This window comes from Microcaecilia unicolor, chromosome 3, assembly GCF_901765095.1.
Source record: "Microcaecilia unicolor chromosome 3, aMicUni1.1, whole genome shotgun sequence".
Taxonomy (NCBI): Eukaryota; Metazoa; Chordata; class Amphibia; order Gymnophiona; family Siphonopidae; genus Microcaecilia; species Microcaecilia unicolor.
This window is the reverse complement of record NC_044033.1, coordinates 249,026,932-249,052,638: the sequence shown is the minus strand read 5'-3', so window position 1 is coordinate 249,052,638 and position 25,707 is coordinate 249,026,932. Positions and strand designations below refer to the sequence as shown.

At 42.4% G+C, this 25,707-nt stretch overlaps 1 protein-coding gene across 1 annotated transcript; it reads right to left on the bottom strand.

Moving 5' to 3' along the window:
* Positions 1-2,168: 2,168 nt before the first annotated feature.
* Positions 2,169-25,456, bottom strand: LOC115464589 (vomeronasal type-2 receptor 26-like). Its single transcript, XM_030194951.1, has 5 exons — positions 25,395-25,456; positions 16,140-16,431; positions 6,579-6,806; positions 5,632-5,758; positions 2,169-3,064 (listed from the first exon to the last, which is right to left on the bottom strand). The coding sequence occupies exons 1-5, from the start codon at positions 25,454-25,456 to the stop codon at positions 2,169-2,171; spliced, it is 1,605 nt and encodes a 534-aa protein (XP_030050811.1).
* Between the last annotated feature and the right edge of the window lie 251 nt (positions 25,457-25,707).

Sequence of the window (25,707 nt, the reverse complement as noted above, 5' to 3'; positions counted from 1 at the left end):
GGACAATTGACCAGCCTACTAGAGAGGATGCATGGGACAGTTTTCCCCATTAAATTCAATTTTTATTACAATAATTATTTATTTAGGATTTTTATAGATTTCTAACCTCCTTATCCAACAAACATGACCCAAAGGTAACTGCAAAGATAAAAGCATTATTTGGTTTATTATGGACTTTGATTTCCTTTACATGGAAAAAGATATACATTATTTTTACTTATTTACATTTCTGGTCATTAGATTTTTATCTCAATTTATTACTGTTTATCCTTTATCATTTTTTAAAATTTACTAAATCTGAATTGTCATGGAACGTCTGGCACCCACCTGGGGCTAACCCTGTGACCACTTGGAGGGTCTGTCCCAGCACTGCTCAGGCCCGCTACTGCCTGTGCACATGCTGTACTCTGGCATACGCTTCCCCCCGTCTACTGGGTTACGCTTGCCTCTGGGCGAGTCTCCCACCAGCAACTTAATTCCCCAGTAGTTTCTAAGAACACTGGGGCCACACTTCCAGGGGTCTGACAGTTCCTATAATGCACCCACAGACCCAAAACACAAACCACCAGGATTCTTAGTCAGTCCAGGACAAACAGAGACAATAGCTAATAAGGTTTATTGTCACAGAATTCAAACAGTGAACCATATAAAACAGATGAAAAGTAACAGGCAATAACAGGTAACTGAATAAGGATTTATTTATTTGTCACATTTGTATCCCAAATTCAATGTGGCTTACATAGTACCGGAGGTGCGTTTATAGTTTCCTGTGTGAACAAATACAAAGTGATGTTGTGTTAATAAGAAGTTCATGTGAACAGTCAGTGGAATGGATGTGTTATGGCCATTACATGCTTTGCTTTTGTTGTGTTGCCGAGATCAGTCATTTAGGTTGGATCGGTAGGGTATGCCTTCTCAAACAGGTTAGTCTTTAGTAATTTATGGAAGTTTAGGTGGTCATACGTTGTTTTCACGGCTGCTGGTAATGTGTTCCACAGTTGTGTGCTTATGTAGGAAAAGCTGGATGCGTAAGTGGATTTGTATTTAAGACCTTTGCAGCTTGGGTAATGCAGATTTAGATATGTTCGTGTTGATTTAGATGTGTTTCTGGTTGGTAGGTCAATAAGGTCTATCATTTATCCCGGGGTGTCACTGTAAATAATTTTGTGGACCAAGGTGCAGATTTTGAAGGCAATACGTTCTTTGATTGGGAGCTAGTGTAGTTTTTCTCGGAGACGTTTAGCACTTTCAAATCGTATTTTTCCAAATATAAGACTGGCTGCTGTGTTTTGGGCTGTCTGAAGCTTCTTTAGGATTTGTTCTTTGCATCCCGCATAAATTCCATTACAGGAGTCTAAGTGGCTTAGTACCATTGATTGTGTCAGGTTATGAAATGTTTCCCTTGGGAAGAATAGTTTCACGTGTTTAGTTTCCACATTGAATGGAACATTTTCTTTGTTGTGGATTTCACTTGGCTCTCCAGTGTTAAGTTGCGGTCTAGTGTGATGCCGAGGATTTTCGGGTTGTCTGAGATAGGGTAGGTGTAGTCTGGGGTGTTGATATTTGTGGGGTTGTCTGTACTGTATTGGGATGAGAGGATGAGGCAGTGTGTTTTTTCTTTATTGAGTTTTAGTTGAAATGCATTAGCCCAAGATTCCATGATGTTCAAACTGAGTTTGATTTCATTGGTGATTTCTGTCTAACTAAACATTTGTTTACTACCTGGGTAGTACCTGGGGAGTTCAGGAAATATAGCTGCTGACAGGTTTTAAAATATAAATGCTCACAAGGCCTCAGTGAAGAGATCTTTCTCTCTCCTCTCCCTATCTGAGACTAAAGATTACCTCACAGCTTAGGCGGGAAGAAACTGTCAGTTCTGTAACAGCTTTACAAAAAATAAAATAAAAAAAAAGACAATCACCATCTGCTGGACAAACAAGTAAATGCACTAGGGAACAAATATATCATACATTTCCACATAAGAAGTTACAGACATAAATTTCTTGTTTTGATACATGCCTTTATCACTAAAGCAAATCAAGGTGGGTTACAATAAAATAAAAATAGTTAGGAAAGGAATGCCATAATCATATAGGACAGATCAGCAAGCACTCAAGAGTTTCATATATTAAACACTCTGTGACGGCCAGCTATAAGCATGTCTCCTATTACAGTTTTGTTAGATGCTTCCTGGTGTTCCTTTCTGGTTTGAACAGAATAATGTAACATTTAGGGATAAAGATACAGCCCAGGAGTCCGGTGCTGGAGGCCTGGATAGCAAATATCTCCACTGCCACCATGTACTTGCCCTTCGTGCTCAGGTAAGTTGGGATGAAGGAGATCCAGACACTGCAGAACACCAGCATGCTAAATGTGATGTACTTGGCCTCATTGAAGCTGTCAGGTAGATTTCTTGCTAAGAAAGCTACGATGAAGCTAATGCCAGCCAGAAATCCCAGGAAACCCAAAACACAGTAAAATGCAACTATTGACCCTTCATTACATTCAACTAGTATTGTTCCAGTTTCTGAATGCATGTTACGATATAGAAATGGGGGAGCAATACCCAACCAAACTGCACAAATGAGGGTTTGTACAAGGGAGCAGAAAATTACTATGGAGTTTGAGACCCTGGAACCCATCCATTTCCGGAACCTGCTTCCAGGTTTGGTGGTTTGGAAGGCTATGACCACAGTGACTGTTTTTGCCAGTATAGAGGAGAGAGAGATGGAGAAAGTGATCCCAAAGGCAGACTGTCGTACAACACAAGTCACATCTTCAGGATGGCCAATGAATACCAGGGAGCAGAGGAAGCAGAGCATGAGTGAGATGAGAAGAAGATAACTGAGGTCCCGGTTGTTGGCTTTCACTATGGGAGTGTCTCGGTAGTGAATGAAGATTCCCAAAATGACAGCAGTGATGAAAGTGAAGGAAACAGTCATAGAAATAAAAGCTATCCCCAAAGATTCTTCAGAGGTCAAGAAGTCCATAACTTTTGGGATGCAGGCATCTCTATTCTCATTGGACCACTGATCATCTGGGCACTCTATACAGTTGTCCATGTCTGTGAAGGAAGAATATTATTTCATTAGAAAATGGAGATAGTGAATTACATCTCTTGTATGGACCGATGTTTCATCTCTACAGTTTAGAACATTTATTACTTGGTCAATATGAGGAGAGAAGAAGTGTGGTTTTCATTGTCCTTAATAATTTACTGGCAGGACCAAGAAACTGCTGAGTAACAGCTAATGAAAATAATGTTCTTTGCTTGTTATTGTTGGGGTGGTGGAGGGGGTCAACATTTCACGTTTTACATCAGCTCTGGAGAATTCATCCTCAAATAGATGTAGAGAGAATGAAGAGAGGAGTCATTTAAATGGCTCTGAATAGATATCAAAAGTCCTATGACATGAAATAAGAAATATATCCTAATAATTTTTTTTAAATTTTAAATATGCAATATTAGTGAATGAAATGAAAATGAACTTCTAAAGATATTTAAATCATATATATTCACAGATGAGTGCTCAGTAAAGTGCCGGTTGCTGCGGCTGGTCTACAGAGTTACAACAGGCAAAGTCACACCATCATCACACTCAGCCCTAACTACCATCCCTTGCTCTCGTTCAGTGGTATACTTCTCATAACGCTGAATCAAAAATAGGAAAATATATGCTCGATGGTAAAGACCGGTACTTAGCTTAGGGCTGAATTACTGCTGGATCAAACTGCTGTCAAAGTGCCGTACTGTAGACCAGATGGGCTTAGTTGAAAGGTGCATATGTGCGTGATAAAAAGTAAATTACAAAATCTTCTTAAATCTTCCTCATAACTTTTGATATGTATCTCTCTCGATCGTACTCAGGTCCACTCCCGTATTCTCTCTCGTTCTCAACACTTACGTGTGTTTCGCTGTTCTAAGCATCTTCAGGAGAACTTAAACAACCCAGAGCATTGCTCCCACTAGATGACATAGCTCTGAAAAGGAGGGGAGACCACCTCATACGGTTGGCCTCGTATCAGATGGTCTCCCCTCCTTTTCAGAGCTATGTCGTCCAGTGGGAGCATATTTAAAATAAAAAAAAAGTTTTAGGATATATTTTCAATACGGTTTCTTACTTATGAGGTTTGTACAACATTGAAACCAGGCCTTTGAGTTACCCCAGAACTATAACAGTATGAAATAAGAAATGCCATACTGGGTCAGATCAATGGTCCTTCTAGCCCAGTATCCTGTTTCCACCAGAGAACAATCCAGGTCACAAGTACCTGGCAGAAACCCAATTAGTAGCAACATTCCATGAATCTCAAAGAGTAGCAACATTCTATGCTACCGATCCCGGGGTAAGAAGTGACTTCCCCCATGTCCTTCTCAATAACAGACTATGGATTTTCCTTCAGGAACTTGTCCAACCCTTTTTAAACCCAGATATGCTAACTGCTGTTATCACATATTCCGGCAATGAGTTCCAGAGCTTAACTATTGTTGAGTGAAAAAATATTTCCTCCAATGTGTTTTGGAAGTATTTCCATGTAACTTCCTCAAGTGCCCATAGTCTTTATACTTTTGGAACGAGTAAAAAATTGATTTACTTCTACTCGTTCTATACCACTCAGGATTTTGTAGACCTCAATCATATCCCCCACGCCCCCACCCCAGCTGTCTCTTTTCCAAGCTGAAGAGCCCTAACCTCTTTAACCTTTCCACGTATGGGAAGAGTTCTATCACCTTTATCATTTTGGCTGCTCGTTAACCTTTTCTAATTCTGTTATATATTTTTGAGATACAGTGACCAGAATTAAATGCAATACATAAAGTGAGGTTGCATCGTGGAGCAATAATATATTATTTTTTATCTTATTTTGCATCCCTTTTCTAATAAATCATTTACGGAGATGCCCCGACCTATATGCTAGACCTAGTGGACCTGACACCCAGAAATGCTAAAAGATCTGCCCGCACATTTCTTAATCTACACTTCCTCAGCTGTAAAGTATTAAAATATAGATTAACACATTCGTCCAGCTTTTCCTACATCAGCACGCAGCTGTGGAATACATTACCAGTCAACTTGAGATCAATTAACGACATAACTAACTTTCACATAGCTCTGAAAACCTCTCTCTTCAACAAGGCCTACCACGAGAACCCATAGCTCAACCATAACATATCGCCACTCCACCCTATTCGGAATGTCGTCTTTCTATAACTGTTTGCCTAGTTCTTTTTTGTTATCCTAGATCTCTATGCTACACCAATTGTATCTTTTACCTGGATGGTGACGCCATAACAGGTCTTTGTAAGCCACATTGAGCCTGCAAATAGGTGGGAAAATATGGGATACAAGTGCAATAAATAAATAAATAATTCCTAGCATCCTGTTTGTTTTTTTGGCCGCCACCACACAATGGGCAGAAGCTTTCAGCATATTGTCTACAATGTCACCTAGATCTTTTTCTTGAGTGCTGACTCCTAAGGTGGACCCTAGCATTAGGTAAAGCGGAGTCTTCCATTTTTCAACAGGTAAGGAGACTGCCATCAGATTCTGTTTCTCTGTTTTTACCCCACTTTGTAGCACGTAAGTGTTTTCAGTTGGTTGTATACTGTTTATTACTAGTGCCACTCACCGGTCTGGTTGGAGATTTCACCATCTGGGCAAGGAATGCAGTCATAACAACAGACTGGATTTTCTCTTGAAGTTAATTTCCTGGATCCAGGAGGGCAGCTTGTACTGCATTTGGACTGTGGAGGTGTCTAATGGAAGAAAAAAAGAATCATTTACCCCTCTGTTTACTAAGCCGCACTAGCCTATTAAAGCGTTCTACAGTGTAGACGCCCATAGGCATATTATAGGCATCTACACGGTTACTGTATGCTAATTTTTTCCACGTGCTAAAAACGCTAGAGCACCTTGGTAAACAGGGTCCTAAAGAAACAGCATGAGGGAATTTTAAAATCTTAACCAATCAATGTTCAGCCGTTTTTGGATCTTCCCAGTACCAACTGTTATAAAATTGTCACTCAATATGTCCCTACCATGTTGCACCAAGTTATAGAATTGCCCCTGGTGGAAAATGGTTCTGCTCACCTTACGCTGGGAAGTTTTGATTCAAGCACATTACTCTCTTGCTTTGGCCGCCTCTTGTGGAATACATTACTGAATGGCTTCAGGGGCATCCAGACTTTGCAGGACTTTCGTTGTAACCTTAAGACATACTCATTTCAAGTAGCATTTGTTGTAACGTAAGCTTGTCAGACACTAGAGATCAATGTAGTAATCCGAGTTTGATTGTTTCTGATACATGATTTTTGCTCAGTGCCATGTCTGTGCTATATACTTTTCAGTTTATGCCATCTGTATTGTACTTTTATTTTATATGTTAGCTTTTGGTTTTAATGTATTGTATATGATTTTATTTTTGCAATTATGAGCATTATATGTATGGGATCTGCCTCAATGTTTGGAAGAATACAAATACATATAAATAAACAAAATATATAATTGATCATTACTCGCCTTTGGTGGGAGACAATATCCTAAATGGATAAGTAAAATTAAATAAAAAAATCCTACCTGGGTGTTCGAGCTCTCCCAAACAATCTCCTTTTCATGGATAATGAAATCTTGCCCTGGGGGAGCGTGAGAGTTATAGTGTCCAATCATGTTATGGTTCACAGTCCCGTTGGGGAGAAAAACCAAGTTTTTAATGTCGTAGCCAGTGGGAAGGTTGCCGTTCTCATCAAAAAACATCTCTTCACCCACCACATTCTTAAAATGGACCTTCTTCAGATAGCGGTGGAGCTGTTAAAGGAAAGAGATCAGAACAGCAAAACTACATTTTTTGACCAGCTGGTTTTTCTCCTTCTAATGTAAGCTTCCAACAAAGTGAGAGCCAGTACTGGGATCCCAATGCAATGAGCTTTCATTCAATATCAACTAAGGATTTGTCTCTATTTTATACCCCGACATATCTAGTATGTTCATTTGAGTGACAGTCAACTGTTAGAGCTTATGCATCATAGCTCCTTCCAGGACTATGTAATCATGGGTCCTTAGTTTGACCACTAGGTGTCATCCTCTCCCCCACCCACCACCCACCATCAAATAAACTAATTTCTTATCCACTCTTAGGTTCTTTAAGTCTGCCCAGTTATTCTAATCTACACTGCTAGAAATAGATCCCAGCTGCCAGCTTTATGATAATAGAGTAAATGACAGCAGATGAAGGTCCACATGGTTCATCCAGTCTGCCCAACAATTTGGCTGCAGCATAGTTTAATAATACAATGTTAAGTGAAGTCTATATACAAAACATTTCCCCCTCTTCTCAGCCCCCACACCCCCTCCCATGTTCCTTCACCCAAGGTCTGGGATCTCTCCCCTTGGGCATGGCAACTCTTCATCCCCCAATCCCGTGACTCTTCCTCGGTCTCCCTCAGCACCCCTGGTCCATCAAACCTTTCTACACCAGTGCCTCCCTCAGCACTCCCGATCATGCAAACCCGCTCTTCACTGGCAGCAGCAGCAACAGCAGTAACACTGCCAGGGCCAAGCCAGATCCTTCCCCCCCTGCAGCATCCTGCCTGCGCATAAGCAGGAAGTTATGTCAGAGAGAAGAATCCACCTGAGCACAGGCAGGGTGTTACCGCTGCTGCTGTTGTTGCTGCTGCTGTGAAGAACAGGTTTGCTTGACCGGGGGTGCTGAAGGTGGCCGAGGAAGAGGCACTGGAGAAGAAAGGCTTGATGGACCGGGGGAGCTGAGGGAGGCCGAGGAAGAGGTTCTGGATCCGTGCTGGGAGGGGAGAGGTATGGTACCTTAGAAAGTGGACAGACAAAAAAGCACCACTGGGCCTTCAAGAAAGAGATAATAGCCGTCCTTTTATTGTGAAAAAGACCCGACATGGGCCGTGTTTCGGCGCACAAGCGCCTGCCTCAGGGGTCAAGGTGTATCTTCACAATGTATAGGCAGAAATCCTAAGTGAACTGCCAGCTACCGCTGGACGTACGTTCAATCACGCCGAGAGCTGTGCGCCGAAACACGGCCCGTGTTGGGTCTTTTTCACAATAAAAGGAGGGCTATTATCTCTTTCTTGAAGGCCCAGTGATGCTTTTTTGTCTGTGCTGTATATTTGTATGCTGTATTACCCTCACCTTAGAAACTGGGAAATAAATAGCTGCTCTCTATGCTGGCTCCGCAACACACCTTCCGTGTGTTCGCGACACAATGGTTGTGAAGTGTTCTTGTAGAAGAACGTTGGGTATCCTTGGTCCTTGGTGACCACAACCCAGTTGGATTTTCAGGGTTTCCCCAATGAATGTGAATGAGATCTGTTTGTGTGCACTGCCTCCATTGTATGCACAGTGATCTCATACATATTCATTGGGTAAATCTTGAAAACCCACTGGGTTGAAGCTCTCAAGGACTTTTGGTTGCCCACTCCTGTTCTAGAAGTTATACATGTAAATGTGAGTCCTGCCCACATATTGCACAGACCCAACCCATGTCATCTGTCAAATATGTGCTATGTAAGACATGCACTTACTTACATAACATAAGCCCTTAGCAGGTTTTTGGCATTTATACCCAAAAGTACACATGAATATGTTGGTATTCTAATCATTTACACGTGTAGCTAGCATATAAATATTAAACAATCTTATCACAGGATATCAAATATAAAAATACAATTAATTAAATTAATTAAATCTTAATCACATGCTATAATCTAATATGTAAATAGTCTATAATTAATGCATAACACAAAGGAATGCCACTGGTGGGAAACAAACAAAATGTCATACAAATCTTTATTTTTTTTTGCAAAGTACAAACATTAACACCCATTCCTATTCTTTCACTTCCATATACATCGCACATTGGAACCTGGATTAACCAAAACCATGTATGTGGTATTTACAAGGCAACGTATTAAATTGAATGTTGTTTGTTTAATCAAGAAAGTATTTGTGGGACTCATGTTGAGTTTCCAAAGAGCTGGAACCCAAGAAAGCTGGATCTGAGTGAGCGTTTGAGGGCTAAAGCTTCTTCATGACGTCAACGGTGTTTATTTAAGAGGATTACCAAATGTTTTTAGGAGCAGCGGGATTTATCAGTTTGAGTCATCTACAGTTTATTGATGAAATGGCTAAATGTATGGTTGTTGGACTACCTTTAGATTTTTGATAAAACCTGTGCTCTTTTGGTGATAACCGTAGGGTGAGGAGAAAAAAAAACCCAATAGAAATGAGTTACTATATAGCTCCTACCACATACTTGGTTTTGGTAAACCAGCTTCCAATGTGCGATGTATATGGATAGGAGTGGGTTTTAATAATTTTGTACTTTGCAACTTACGCATCCAGCTTCTCCTATATAAGCACACAATTATGGAATGGACCACCAATAGCCATGAAAACAACATACGACCAGCTGAACTTCCGTAAATCACTAAAGACCAACCTGTTCGAAAAGGCATACCCTACCAACCCAATCTAAGTGCTCGAGTCAGGCAATACAGCAAAACCAAAGCCCGTAATGATCAATATAACTCCTCTTCCCCACGATTCCCTAATGTGATTGTAACACATGAATCTTATTCGACTAATCTTATGAACCCACATACCCAGGAGATAATAACATTGATCCAGAATAGTCTCCCATCTTACTCCCTTCTCCTTTGCCTATCTCTACCTACTTATCTCTTCTATTATTCTGTTATACTTAACTTTTACTTTCTCTAATAATATTTTGTATTCCCTATTACTATGTAAGCCGCATTGAACCTGCTTTGAGCGGGAAAGTGCGGGATACAAATGTATTAATAAATAATAAATATAACATCACTTTGTTTCATCACCGGAGTTGGCTAATGCCTCCATGGTACTATGTAAGCCACATTGAGCCTGCATATAGGTGGGAAAATGTGGGATACAAATGTAACAATTAAATAAATCTTGTTTGTTTCACACCAGTGGCATTCCTTTGAGTGTTATTCATTAATTATAGGCTATTTACATATTGGATTATACCATGTGAATAGGATTTAATGAATTTACACAGATGCAGTTTTTGAATATAAATATTAAAAACCTATTTACAGAATTAACCCCTATATCAATAGCTATAAGGCATCCTTAGCTTTTATTGTCTGCTTGTCTTAGTTCCAAATATAGCATTTCTCGAATAATTGACATTACCTTCCATGGCAAATAATCCTGAAATCCAAGGATATCTTTGCTTCTCATGGATTCACTTTCAGAATTGGACAGGGTCATATCATGTAACGCATGTGCCAAGGCATACACAGCGTTGTATATATTATAGTTGAGGGCGAAATTGTGGACACTGCAATGTGATGTTCCAGATGTAGGCAGTTTGGAATTCTTCTTGCATAGTTGTGGAACACTCTTGAGGCATTTTTCCTGGCACAGAGAGATCCACCAGTATCGACTGAAACCCATAAATGGAAATAGGTTTGGATCTGTCTCATGGATAAATTTTAGAAAGCTTGGAATGGTCTTCTCGTGTATTAGAAATGCTAGAATGTTGCTCTTCACATCTTTGTTGGGTTGATAATAGGCATCCAAACTCTGTTCACTCGTTCTGATGAGTGTCTTATCGGACATTAGATAAAAAATTTCCTGCCAATATAGTGTTGATAAATATTCTCTGTTGCCATATAAAATAATCACATTAGATGACGATGAATAAATACGGTCTTTTATTTTAGATACTTTCTCCTGTGACATTCTTTTCTTGTAATTGAAAGTTTCTATGAATTCAATGCACCCACCATTCTGCTCAATCTCTTCTTTCAAGATCTGAACAGCCTTTAAACTGTTGTCTTCATTGGGTACAAGGATACCGACCCAAGTCCAGCTGAAAAGTTTCAATAACTTGACTATCCCGGTGGAGAGATGCAACTCTCTGGGTGCAGTCTGGTAGAAATACGGAAACTTTACAGCATCTCTGATGAAAAGATTCTGTGAGTTGTAGCTGATCTGTTGGTAGACCAAATCAAAAAGAGGCACTTGGTGTCTGCACCAATACAAAGCAAGGACCAGAGCAGACACTATCAAGTCCAAAGAACCTTTATTAAGACAGACCCCGTTTTAATAAAGATTCTTTGGATTTGATAGTGTCTGCTCTGGTCCTTCCGCTAATCTGTTGGCATACATAATACGTGGAGGGGCATAATTGAATGGTGCCGGCCATGTACAGTGGTGGAAATAAGTATTTGATCCCTTGCTGATTTTGTAAGTTTGCCCACTGACAAAGACATGAGCAGCCCATAATTGAAGGGTAGGTTATTGGTAACAGTGAGAGATAGCACATCACAAATTAAATCCGGAAAATCACATTGTGGAAAGTATATGAATTTATTTGCATTCTGCAGAGGGAAATAAGTATTTGATCCCCCACCAACCAGTAAGAGATCTGGCCCCTACAGACCAGGTAGATGCTCCAAATCAACTCGTTACCTGCATGACAGACAGCTGTCGGCAATGGTCACCTGTATGAAAGACACCTGTCCACAGACTCAGTGAATCAGTCAGACTCTAACCTCTACAAAATGGCCAAGAGCAAGGAGCTGTCTAAGGATGTCAGGGACAAGATCATACACCTGCACAAGGCTGGAATGGGCTACAAAACCATCAGTAAGACGCTGGGCGAGAAGGAGACAACTGTTGGTGCCATAGTAAGAAAATGGAAGAAGTACAAAATGACTGTCAATCGACAAAGATCTGGGGCTCCACGCAAAATCTCACCTCGTGGGGTATCCTTGATCATGAGGAAGGTTAGAAATCAGCCTACAACTACAAGGGGGGAACTTGTCAATGATCTCAAGGCAGCTGGGACCACTGTCACCACGAAAACCATTGGTAACACATTACGACATAACGGATTGCAATCCTGCAGTGCCCGCAAGGTCCCCCTGCTCCGGAAGGCACATGTGACGGCCCGTCTGAAGTTTGCCAGTGAACACCTGGATGATGCCGAGAGTGATTGGGAGAAGGTGCTGTGGTCAGATGAGACAAAAATTGAGCTCTTTGGCATGAACTCAACTCGCCGTGTTTGGAGGAAGAGAAATGCTGCCTATGACCCAAAGAACACCGTCCCCACTGTCAAGCATGGAGGTGGAAATGTTATGTTTTGGGGGTGTTTCTCTGCTAAGGGCACAGGACTACTTCACCGCATCAATGGGAGAATGGATGGGGCCATGTACCGTACAATTCTGAGTGACAACCTCCTTCCCTCCGCCAGGGCCTTAAAAATGGGTCGTGGCTGGGTCTTCCAGCACGACAATGACCCAAAACATACAGCCAAGGCAACAAAGGAGTGGCTCAGGAAGAAGCACATTAGGGTCATGGAGTGGCCTAGCCAGTCACCAGACCTTAATCCCATTGAAAACTTATGGAGGGAGCTGAAGCTGCGAGTTGCCAAGCGACAGCACAGAACTCTTAATGATTTAGAGATGATCTGCAAAGAGGAGTGGACCAAAATTCCTCCTGACATGTGTGCAAACCTCATCATCAACTACAGAAGACGTCTGACCGCTGTGCTTGCCAACAAGGGTTTTGCCACCAAGTATTAGGTCTTGTTTGCCAGAGGGATTAAATACTTATTTCCCTCTGCAGAATGCAAATAAATTCATATACTTTCCACAATGTGATTTTCCGGATTTAATTTGTGATGTGCTATCTCTCACTGTTACCAATAACCTACCCTTCAATTATGGGCTGCTCATGTCTTTGTCAGTGGGCAAACTTACAAAATCAGCAAGGGATCAAATACTTATTTCCACCACTGTATATGGCCGGCCATCTTCGGGGCCGGCTCCGCAAAGGGGCGGAGCTAACCATATTATCAAGAAAGATGGCTGGCCATCTTTTGTTTTGATAATACGGTTGGGGCTGGCCAAATGTCAGAGATGGCCGGCATCGGTTTTCACCAATAATGGAAACTGAAGCCGGCCATCTCAAACCCGGCCAAATCCAAGGTATTTGGTCGTGGGAGGAGCCAGCATTTGTAATGCACTGGCCCCCCTCACATGCCAGGACAGCAACTGGGCACCCTAGGGGGCACTGCAGTGGACTTCAAAAATTGGTCCCAGGTGCATAGCTCCCTTACCTTGGGTGCTGAGCCCCCCAAATCCCCCCAAACCCACTCCTCAACTCTACACCACTACCATAGCCCTAAGGGATGAAGGGGGACACCTACATGTGGGTACAGTGGGTTTTGGGGGGGATTTGGTGGGCTCCCATTTACCACAAGTGTAACCGGTGGGGGGGGGGGGGGGGGGGAGGATGGGCCTGGGTCCGCCTGCCTGAAGTCCACTGCACCCACTAAAACTGCTCCAGGGACCTGTATACTGCTGTGATGGCCCTGAGCATGACATTTGAGGCTGGCATAGAGGCTGGCAAAAAAAGTTTTTAAAGTTGTTTTTTTGAGGGTGGAAGGGGGTTAGTGACCACTGGGGGAGTCATGGGAGGTGATCCATGATTCCCTCCGGTGGTCATCTGGTCAGTTCAGGCACTTTTTTGGGACTTGGATCTGAAAAAAAGGGACCAAATAAAGTGGACCAAATTCTCGCCAGGGATGCCCTTCTTTTTTCCAGTATCGGCCAAGGGCACCCATCTCTTAAGCACACCCCTGTCCCGCCTTCGCTACCCTTCCGACACGCCCACGGGAACTTTGGCTGTCCCGACGAAGGAAAGTACTACTACTACTACTATTTATCATTTCTATAGTGCTACAAGGCGTATGCAGCGCTGCACAAACATAGAAGAAAGACAGTCCCTGCTCAAAGAGCTTACAATCTGCAGTTGGGGATGCCCAAAATCGACTTTCGATTATGCCGATTTGGGCATCCCTGAGAGAAGGACGCCCATCTCTCGATTTGTGTTGAAAAATGGGCGCCCTTCGCTTTCGAAAATGAGTTGGATAGTAACATAGTAGATGACGGCAGAGAAAGGCCTGTACGGTCCATCCAGTCTGTCCAACAATGTACTACTTTATGTGTATACCTGACCTTGATTTGCCGTAGAAGTCTGCCCAGCACTAGCCCTGCCTCCCAACCACTAGCCTCGCTTCCCACCACCGGCTCTGCCACCCAATCTCGGCTAAGCTTCTGAGGATCCATTCCTTCTGAACAGGATGTGTCATTGTTACGTAATGGAATTGAAAGAGGCAAGTGGCACCTTAGAGACCAACTGATTTATTAAGGCGTAAGCTCTTGAGAACCGAAGTCCATTTCATCTTCTGATGAACTGGACTCTGGTCCTTGGAAGCTCATGTGTCAATAAATGGGTTCGTCTAGAAGGTGAAGAGTATAGAAGTCAACAGGAGAAAGATATGCATTTTAGGAGTAATACACAATTGTTTATTACTTTATCCAGTAATACATTTCCAAAGCATGAATAAAGTTATAAAAATGTCCAGGAATCACATCATTTCAGTTTATGTAGTTAGACTTTCTGTGAATATGGAGTTAGATGTATATAATTCAGCTACTGTGAAGGGGGAGAAATCCAAACATCAGATTTTGACTAGATAGCTTCAAAACTTAACAGGACACACCCTTGAAACATCATCTCCACTTAATGTAATACAATTGGGAAGAGCCAAAATTTACACATTCATATAAATTCACTTGACCCCATTTGAAAAATGGTATTTGCATAGTTTTCATAAAACATCCCTTCTACGAATATCCATTTCTGACTAAAGTATTTGAGCTTGGAAAGCTTTGTGTAGCTTGGATGGATTTTTAGTTCAAAGAGTGGGTAAGAAGGTCATGGTGCGTAAGTGGAAACAGGCACATCTGACCTGTAAGATTAGTGTTCATTAAAGGAATGTAAACATCTACTTTCCTTTATAGAATAACCTCCTATCAGGTGCCCTTTTCTAGAACTGCCCTCTAAAAAACTTCAAGAACATGGAGCAATCGTTAATCAGATTCTACAGTGAGGATGGTGGATCTAATCTAGACCATCATACCAGAAGTAAACACCATTGGGATAATATTCAAACTGTAAAAGGTCAATGTTTTTTTTTAAACACCAGCTGTTGTAGTGTTCTATGCATTGATATTCAAGTTGGGATTACTGTTGAATTATTATTTTTACCAGCAAGCATGGAGTTTCTTTTTGAAGCATATGGACATCTCGAAAGGCCCAAACAGACGTCCATGTGCTTCAAATGTCCAAATCCTGATTTTGCAAAGGCAGTAAAGGGACATCCGACACTGCAGTACATCCAGATAGCAAGGGTGTGTGTTGTGGGTGGGACTTGGGAGGGCCCAAAATCAGGACTGCCAAAGCAATTACCAAACAGGAAGAAACTTCCAAGCCTGAGACTGGTGTAAGTGGGAAACTTCCAAGCCAGAGGCTGGTGTAAGTGGTTGCAGCTAACTAATGGCAGTAAGGCACATAAGTACTTGTGTACTATAAGTTGTGCACCTAACTCATAGGTACGCCACTAACCCATCCATGCCCTTCCCACATCCATGCGCCCTAGGCAACTGTTAATTGGTTCCAACTATTTATTTATTTCCCAGGACTTGATATACCGCAAGGTGACCACATGGCGACTATGTGGTTTACAATATAAAAATATTTAGGGTACAGACACAGGAGGAAACAGTTATGCAGAGGTACCAAAACATTCTTGAAACAGGTATGTTTTGATTAAAACCTTAAATTTTGGGTAAGATGTTTCAGAACGGATGTGAGATGGTAAATAGTTCCAGGGAGAAGGTCCCAGAAAACCAAAACTAGCCAAATCTAGGCATGAAATGTATGCTAAACCAGTATTTTGCAGAGGTTAGTCCGCTTAGAGCATCCTTTGCAGAACACTGGATTAGCGCGGATCTTCCTGGGCCTGGCTTTGGGTGCCGTTTACTGAATGAACCCCAAAATGCACCCTGTTATCAATAAATGACAAAAAACAAAATGTCATTTTCTTTTCTGCTCATTATCATTTGGTAATGACAAGCAACAATGTAGGTCATGTGTTTGTCATTTCCTATGTCAATGCAATGACAGACTATCCCTATAACATATTACATTAGGTAATTGGAGGGAGGACCAATGCATTAGGTATGAAGTGAAACTTAGACGACTCCTTGGTACCTGTGGGTAGTGGTAAATCCTGAACACGTTGGACAGCTGGATTGATAGCTCCGATGGAAGCCCTTCGATGACTGCAGCCAGGATGGCAGAGGATTTACAACGATAATTAGGGATCCCGGTGGCCATGCCAGAAAATATACCCAAGGCAGTCATGAATGTGAGGAATGGTTGATTCTTAGGATCATAAATGTGGAACCCAAGGGTGATGTTTGGTAAGAGCTCCGAGCTGTTATTGATCTCTTCCACAGCAGAAACCAATGCCAGGAAGTTAAAAAAATTTGGTTTGGGTAGTCTGAAATGAAATCAAAATTATGATAAAATACATCTAACTGCAGACAAACTTAAACATAGATACACTAACCATCATCTTAGTTCTAAGCTTTGTAAGCATTAAATGACTCCAACACAAAAAAGTCTGCGATTTACCCCCTGCTTCTGGAAGATTCTGGAGCAATAAGATCAACTTTCACAAATGATCAGTGTTTCAATTTTTTTCTTTTCTAAAAAAATCCTAATTACATTTCATTTCAGTTTGGAAACGTACTTAAATTAGCAGTAAACATCTTTAGTCTTTCCCTTGATGTAATCGGACCCTTGACACAGCCCACATTTTGGATACAAAAATTTGATTGTCTTGGGAGTAATTTTAGAAATTATTTCTTGCTTGTTGATTCTATACTTTTGACAAGTAGGTGCACTCCAACACAACACTGACTTTTAGTTGATGTGCATATATGGGTCGATATTCAAAGTGATTTAACCGGGCAGAATCAGCTCCTGGCTGGTTAAGTTGCCTTTCCACTGCTAACCACTGTTTTTCAACAGCACTTAACCCATTAGTCTGCTGAGAATAACTGGTTAGTGCCGAACTGAAAACCAGCTCTTTAGGTTGTGTTCTGGGGGCAGTTGTCTAGTTAAGTGTCAAAATTCAGCCCAGGTAACGGAAGAAATAGGACCAAATAAAAGTCAGTCCTGTTTATATGTGGGTTCTTCATAGCCAGTTAAGTACTCAATACCTTAACTGGCTCTGCAAACCTGGAATGTTAATACTGGTGCCAGGACATGCCCTGACATTGAGTTTCCGGGTGTAACACCAGCAGTGATCAGCACAACACTAATTTATTTATTTATTTATTTTGAGTAGAGAGATGTGGTAGCTGTGTTAGTCCACTTTTAAAGGTATAAAACAGAGAAAAGAAAATAAGATAATAGCTTTTTCTGATCTGACGAAGATGGGCAACCTTCGAAAGCTAATCAAAAAATGTGTTGTTAGTGCAATAAAAAAGGTATCATTTTATTTTATTTTCTATATTTTCTTTTCTTTTATTTCTATTGATTACCTTTATTTATTTTAAATTTTATATACCTGCTATACACCTAGGTGGTTTACAAAATAAACCTACATAACCATATTGGACATACCAATAGACGAGAACAATAATAGTCACAATATGAGTTCATCATAGCTCAAAATATTCCAATGGTTAGAAAATGCAGTCGCAAACAGCTGCATTTCAGGTCAGTAGGTATTTCAAAGGGCACAGTTTCAAAGTACCCTGTGCTTTATACAAGTACCATGTGCCCATTTGTAGTTGTCTCGGAGAAGGAGTAAATTTCCTCCAGAGCATTTGCATTCTATGTGTAATTAAACTCTGGAATTCGTTGCCAGAGAATATAGTAAAAGCGCTTAACTTAGCAGGGTTTTAAAAAGGTTTGGATGGCTTATTTCTAGGATTAGCAGCATAAAATGTACTATATTGGGATCTTGCCAGGTACTTGTGACCTGGATTGGCCACTGTTGGAAACAGGATACTGGGCATGATGGACCTTCGGTGTGTCCCAGTATGGCAATAGCTATGTACTTATCATTCCACGTGCCTATTATGTAAAGCCAGATGGGAACTTAAGTTGCCTTTATAATACCGAGGGAAGAAAAGAGTAGAGGGAGACAAATGTGTTCGAGAATGATAATTGAGAAGTATAATGATATTATAGGATGAAAGAAATAGAAATCGAGGGAAATGTTTCCTATCGGGCTAGGTCCTGCTCACTGGATCATACACAAATTTTCAACAGTAACATCTGGATAATGCCAGTGAAAATCCAGACAGACTGCCTTATTCCTACCCAGATAAATTCCGCTGAATAATGACCCCTCAATGTGTTGACGCAGTACTACTGGTCTCTATGAAAGAACACTTACAGTGATGATATAAAATATTTAAATTTTAAAGGCAGAGCTTCCCATACTGTGGGTCAGGACCACAAATGGGGTCACAAAATCTGCCTTTGGGGTTACAACCTAGGTCATGTAGCAAGACTACGACCCCAACCACACAAGTAAATCTGCTCTACAGTTGGTGAAGAAGAAGAGATATTGGGTTTTCAATTGACTTCATCAGATCCTCAACGTAAACCCTACAGAAATGGTGTGGCAAGACCTGAAGCAAACTTTTTATGAGCACTTTAAAACAGATTATAATTAGATTAATGTCTAAAGAGTGAGCATGAATGTAAGAAAATGTAAATTGTTATAACTGGTAACAAGAATACAAACTTTATGGAGGGGGAACTCAGTTGTATGGTGGGGGCATTTTACTCAGAGGTTCTGGGGGCAAATTTAATACTGGAGGATATGAAAGAGGGCAAAAGATAGAGGGTTAGATATTCAAAAAAGCTGTTCTCATTCTCTTTCTATGCTCCTAAATTTAGGAGTTTAGTGAAATTTTCAGTATAAATGTAGGTACTCAACCCTAGTAAATTTTCAGAGAGGCCAATTTATAAGCATAACGCTCAAAGGCCCCCTTTTATCAAGTTAACGTTCAAAGTTAATGGGCTGTGTCGGCATTATCGTACTGGCACGGGGGCCAAAGTTAAGAGCATAATTCCTTTGAATATGGGGGTCAAAGGACAAATGAACTCAGAGAGCATTGTGGGGTTATGACAAATAAAATGATACAAGTCGGAGAGATGGGTTAAAAAAAAGACGAGAACATAGACAGAAGAGATGAGCTATTGCTGCTCACAACTATCAGAAGAAAGACGACATTTCATGATGAATGTAAGACCTATAGAATCACTGCCTGCATCTAATGGAGCCTCCTACATACACAAAAACACAAACTTCACACCCTTGAGTGAAGTAACTCAAATTCATCAATGTGCCTGCCAAGAGAGATGGACAACCCTACTTACGTATAGTGACCTTTACGTAATGGATATGTTCTAAAAGATTCGGTTTCAGTTTGCAAGAAAACCTCAACGGTTATTAATGCCCCAATTACAATGTCTCCTTCTCTGCTGAGGACAGTCGTTAAGACGTTTTCTCCTAGAAAGCATTTTGAGTCAACGCTCTTCCATAGGGCTGCACTAAACAGCAATATAAACAGTGACCAAAGCGTTTTCATCTCTCAAAACTGGATTAATGATCACCAGAGTAGACTCAGCTCTCCTTGCATCTCTTTCAGCCCTGGACATAGCCAACAACTCTGTCAATTTTGAAGCCTTGGCCATCGGTCCACATGGGTGGATCCTCTCCCTGGATGTGGAGTCAAGAACACAAATGCTCTGACGGTGTCAAGGCTGCCTGTTCAGCTTCAGAGAGCTCAGTGTAGGTTTTATAGGGACCTGCTGCTCATTGATTCAACCTGAAGGTCTCCTGGGCTTTTGTATTTAATATTAATTATAGATTGCTCTGTTTTTTTCCAAATAATGGTAATGTATCCTTCAAAGAGACAAACCTTAATTAATGGTGACAGAACGTTAATCTAGAATGTTTTGTAAGTATAATAACTTTTAACCCCTGCCAAACCCCTGCCAGTAGTTCACAGGCTTACAGTCTGTAGCATAGACATAATCTGAGTTTCTAGTTTTGAGGTAAGGGAGGCAAAGGGACAGGGAGGTCAGATTGATTGTGGGGGGGGGGGGGGGGGGGGGGGAGGGAAGAGGAGGAATTCTTTAAAATTCAGTACTCTGAAACTACAAGATAATGTCCCAGGAAGCTTTTATGCTGCAAACCTATTAAATTGCCTCATTTAAACAATCTTTCTAGAAGGAAGGGAAGTCTGATGTTTATAAAGGATGGAATAGAACTCGTAAGACACATCCTGTACCTAAATTTCTGTACACACACTTTGGGGTTGTTTACTAAGGTGTGCTGAAAAATGGCCTGTGCTGCTGTAGACGTGTGTATTGGATTCGCGCAGGCCCATTTCTCAGCACATCTGCCTTTTTTTGGCTGAAAATAGACATGCAGCAAAATAAAACTTGGTGCTCGTGCATTTTGGGCCTGAGACCTTTCCGCCACCCATTGACTTAGTGGTAAGGTCTCACACGTTAACCAGGTGGTAACGGCCTACGCGTGTAGAATGACGATTACCGTCCATTTTCCGGTACTACCCAGGCCACGATAACTCCGAATTGATGCACGTTGGGTGCATGTAGGCGCCTACACTGCTTACTAAAAGGGCACATTTGTGTCTTCAGAACCTACCTCTGTCTAGCTGGAACGTTCTCTACTGCCTGGCACATCGACAGAATTCAAGGATGCATGGGATAAAACACATAGGATCACTATATAGAAAAAGGATGGAATCCAATTAAAACAACATTTAAATGACCTCATTGCTGGAGTGAGCTTTGATGGCAGCTTCAGAGGTTGTGAAGTAAGACCAGTGCTTTTTTTGTAAGAAAAAAGGTGCTGGTACTCATGCAGGGCAACATGGGGGGTGGGGCTAATATGAATGCTCCGCCCCATATATAGCTCCGCCCCACAGTAACCACACCCCACGGTAGTCATACCCCTTTACCAGCTATACAGCATATAAAAAGCATCTTTGAGAATATTACACCAGTCCCTAGAATACCAATACATCTCTTACTGATAAAACATAACAAACAGGATGTTCCACACAGAACTACATATCAGAAGATCTTGATGGAGTCACAATAAATAATGCTGATCTTAGTGCCTGGGTGTAATACTAACAATCTGACCTGCCTTATTCCAGCAGCATTAAGAACCTAAAAATGTAGAAGTCCATAATTCTGCTACAGATAGTATTTAAAAACACTGTAAAGTGCTATAAAATGAATGGACGAAAAAAGTACACAAAAAGGTCCACTAACATAACTTTCAGGAACAAATAAAGACCTTCCTTTTTTTTCCTGTGTAAATCAATCCATTTTAGTGAAGCATCATGCATTCATATGTGCAAAATAAATGTATAAATGGTGAAAACAGCATAGACCTAAACAAAGCTGATGAAAACCATTTCCTCTACAAACTGAAGTTTCATTATTTCTTCCCCAGCTTTACTAAGATTTCTCAAGCAGTGACCAATCTTTCCTGCTATCACTTATTTCTGCACTACTGCTACCTATACCTGGATCAGTTCTGAACAAAAAGTAATAAAGCAAAATCTAAAGCATTTGTTAATTTCAGAACTATATCTAGCCATCCACATTGTGCTCTCTGTTTGTTTGCCTTTTCTGGCTCATAAGTGCCCTTAGCATTACATTTTATATACTTCATTTTCTTGAAGGCCTAATCCTGTATTTGTGACATCAAATTAGAGATCATGTTGGTGTAAATAGATGCAAATGTCAATATCTTTATTCTACTAGATGTAGATGCAGACCTTAGCAGATACCAAAACACATGCCTTCACACACACCAAGAACCAACCCGCGGTCTAGCTTCTCTACTACTACTACTACTACTAACATTTGTATAGCGCTACCAGGTGCAAGCAGCACTGAACATGAGACACATAGAGACAGTCCCTGCTCAAAGAGCTTACAATCTAGGTAAAACAGACAGTGTGATGAGCCTCCTACATGTTTACATTTATTAAATGCTTGATATACCGCACTCTCCAATCCCGTTACTATCCCCCCAACCGACAAAGAAGGGAAGCAGCATCCATTCTCACAGTACTTCTGGGCTGTAAATAGTCCAAGATTAGCAAAGCACACATGGCAGGCATCAGAGACCCCAGATAGGCGCAGAAGTACTGGCTGTGGGTATGGGGTACCTGTGTTAAACTGGCTGGAGGAGGGGGGACCACTATGAAAACCTTAACAAGAAAACAGTCATATGTGAAGCACCTTCTAACACCCCCCCCCCCCCATTCTACCTAGCCTCTGGTTACCACAACCCTGCTTCCTTACATCTCCTTTTCACTAAGCAATTTAACAGACATCATCTTGCATTTGTCTTATCCCTTCCTGCTATTTGTAACCTTTAAAATCCAATAAATATTTAAACAAATGGGCAGTGCCCATCCTCAGGCTTCCTGACTGGCAGCAGGTTAAGGTATTGCACTGTTTTGTACTAGCTAAGTGAGTCACACCTTAGCAATTAGAAGACCAAGCCACAAGCATGTGTGCTCCAGGCACAACTCAAGAGCTGAAGAGACCTGAAAAGTGATTGCTGGTTTCTCAGAGGCCAACTTCCTTCAGTAGGAATTCCCCACCAAAATTAATACCCATTATCCTTAAAGCTCTCCACATTTAAGCAATTAATTTTGTGGTTACCCAAAGGAAATATTTTACTTCAGAACTTCTTTCCTTCCTTCAGTGTAACCCCTTGTTCAGGACGTGGAAAGGTCCTATATTCCAAAACCCAATTCACAAATTGGCAAAGACCAAAGCTTCATAGAAAGCAACATTTCTCTCCCTCTCTTCCACTCTCCTCCCCATCCATTATCTCCCCCTGCCACTCCTCTACCCCGCCCACGGTCCGACATCTCCCCTCTTTCTCAAGCTCCAGCGTCCTACCTTCAAGCTTGTCTTTCAGACCGCCGGCAACGACAGCAGTTCAAACAGATCACCCACCACCGACGTTTTCTTTCTCAGGCTGTGGGCTGTGCTGGAAGAGCTTGCTTGCTGCCCTGAACCAGCCTCTCTGATTTGTCACTGGGGGGGGGGGGGGGGGGGGGACAGGGGTGCAGCAGCACAAACGGGTGCCCCACTGCCGGTGCTCAGCTGTGCCCTGCCTGTTGCAGGCATTTTTCCAACTTTGGAACTTACGGAGGGAGCAGTAGTGCTGGTGAGCACTTGTTGACGGCGTCAGTTCTTCCCTGTCCCGCGCAATTCAAGGCAGTGCACGAGGCAGGCAGGAGCAGGACCTGGCTTCACAACACGCACGCGCCATTGCTCAGGTGACCTCTTCGTTGCAGTCGGGTGCGTGCTGTTGCTGGGCCTGCCTGCCGAAGCTGATAGGGTAAGGGGTTGGTGACGTGACAAACTTCATCCGCCGCCACAGTGGAGCCGCTCAGCAGGAGACTCAGACTTCAGCGAGAGAGTTCTGTCAGCCTGAGAAAAAAAGGTGCCGGTACGCTGTACCGACGCGTACCAGCACAAAAAAAGCACTGAGTAAGACCAATGCTGGACGGACTTCTATGGTCTGGTTGCCATAAATGGCAAAGGCAGATCATGATGAAGGCTGGCATGGGCTTCGATGGCAACTCCAGTAGCTGGGAAATAAGGCCAGTGCTGAGCAGACTTCTATTTATTTATTTATTTGTTACATTTCTACCCCACATTTTCCCACCTATTTGTAGGCTCAATGTGGCTTACATTGTGCCAGAGCGGCATTTGCCAACTCCGGTGTGAACAAATACAAAGTGATATTATGGTAGAATAAAGTTCATGTGGTACAGCCACATTTGGGAATCGTACAGTGGGAGAGTAGTGTTATGTCCTTTACTTGCTTTGGTTTTGTTGTGTTGCAGAGATCAGGCATTTATGTTGGATCGGTAAGTTATGTTTTTTTAAACAGGTTTGTTTTTAGTTTTTTCTGGAAGTTTAGATGGTTGTATGTAGTTTTCAAGGCTTTTGGTGATGCGTTCCACAGTTGTGTGCTTATGTAGGCGAAACTGGATGCGTAAGTTGACTTGTATTTGAGTCCTTTGCAGCTTAGGTAGTGCAGGTTTAGGTATGTTCATGTTGATTTGGATGTGTTTCTAGTTGGTAGGTCGATCACTTCCGTCATGTATCCCGGGGCTTCACTGTAGATAATTTTGTAAACTAGAGTGCAGATTTTGAAGGCAATGCGTTCTTTGATTGGGAGCCAGTGTAGTTTTTCGTGGAGGGGTTTTGCGCTTTCAAATTGCATTTTTCCGAAGATGAGCCTAGCAGCTGTGCTTTGAGCGGTCTGAAGTTTCTTTAATGTTTGTTCTTTGCATCCCGCATAGATGCCATTGCAGTTGTCTAAGTGGCTTAGTACCATTGATTGTATCAGGTTGCAAAATGTTTCCCTCAGGAAGAATTGTTTCACGCGTTTGAGTTTCCACATTGAGTGGAACATTTTTTTTCTTGTGGATGTCGCTTGGTTCTTGTCGCGTCCCTCACCTGTTCGGCGCTCCTTCTGGATAGTCCGCTCCCCAGTGCCTCGTAGGGGTGGACAAGTGTCAACCAGAGTGGTATCACACGCCTTCCTCCCTGCTCGGCGGCAGCCATCTTGGGAGGCTCAGTCGGAGCAGTACTTGAGCAGCGGCCATCTTGGATGGCTCATGACAGTGGCCATCTTGGATGGTGCATGGAGGGCGGCCATCTTGATAGGCTTTTTCATGCTAGTTCTTGGAGAACAGCCAATGAGGTTCCTCGCAGTTCACCTGTGCCTAGGTTTCTCTGATGGGAGGACTATTTAAGGCTGTTTTTCCCCTCAGTAGTTGCTTCGACTTCTACCTTGGTAGATTCTGTGGTGATTCTCCTGACAACGTTTTTCCGGACCTGACCTCTGCTGGAATCTGATTTATCTCTGCTTGCTGCCTGCCCTGATCTCTGCTGGAACTTGACTACTCTTTGTTTGCTGCCGGACCTGACCTCTGCTGGATCCTGATTTCTCTGGTATGTCGCCTGCCCTACTGTTGCCAGAGTCCTGCCACTCTCCACTTCTGGCCCCGCAAAACCTGTAGGTTCCCGAAGCCCTGTAGGCTGCCCGCACCTGGGGGCTCAACCCCTGGGGAACGGCAGCCTTCCCAGGCAAAGATTCAGGGTTGCTCGGCCGCCCAGTGGAACACAGACTCTTGGGCCGTGCTCCGACTGGGCACAAGGGCTCATGAACATCCCAGTATAGTACAGTAAGCCGAAGCCATGAGCTCGCCGGGCAAGTCTGACCTTGCACACCTTGCGCACATCCTCCAGCAACAACAAATCCACTTGAATCAGTTCTCAGGGGCAAGAGATTTGTATGCAAGTCTCCACTCTCCAGGCTGAGAGGCCTCCCAGCAGTCCGGGGCCACGTTTTGCCTCTGGGGCACCTGGATTTCGTTTCCCCCAGTCTCCGCATTTTGATGGTACTCCTGCGGCATGCCGCGGGTTCTTGAACCAGTGTTCAATGCTATTCAGCATGAATCCAGGGGCCTTCCCCTCTGACTCTACAAAGGTCACCTACATTATTTCTCTTCTTGCACGGTCCACTCTTGCTTGGGCCTCGCCCCTGTGGGAACAGCAGGATCCCCTGCTGTCTGAATTAGGGGAGTTTCTTCGCCAATTCAAGATGGTTTTCGATGTTTCCGGGCGACCATCCTCGGCGGCCGCTAACTTATTACGGGTCCAGCAA

Excerpts from the sequence above, each read along its gene's own strand:
- LOC115464589 (XM_030194951.1), bottom strand. The coding sequence starts at position 25,456 with ATGCCGCAGGAGTACCATCAAAATGCGGAGACTGGGGGAAACGAAATC. Across the intron at positions 16,432-25,394 it reads GAAATCCAGGTGCCCCAGAG|ACTACCCAAACCAAATTTTT; the intron begins GCAAAACGTGGC and ends ATTTCATTTCAG. Across the intron at positions 5,759-6,578 it reads GGGAGAGCTCGAACACCCAG|ACACCTCCACAGTCCAAATG; the intron begins GTAGGATTTTTT and ends TTCTTCCATTAG.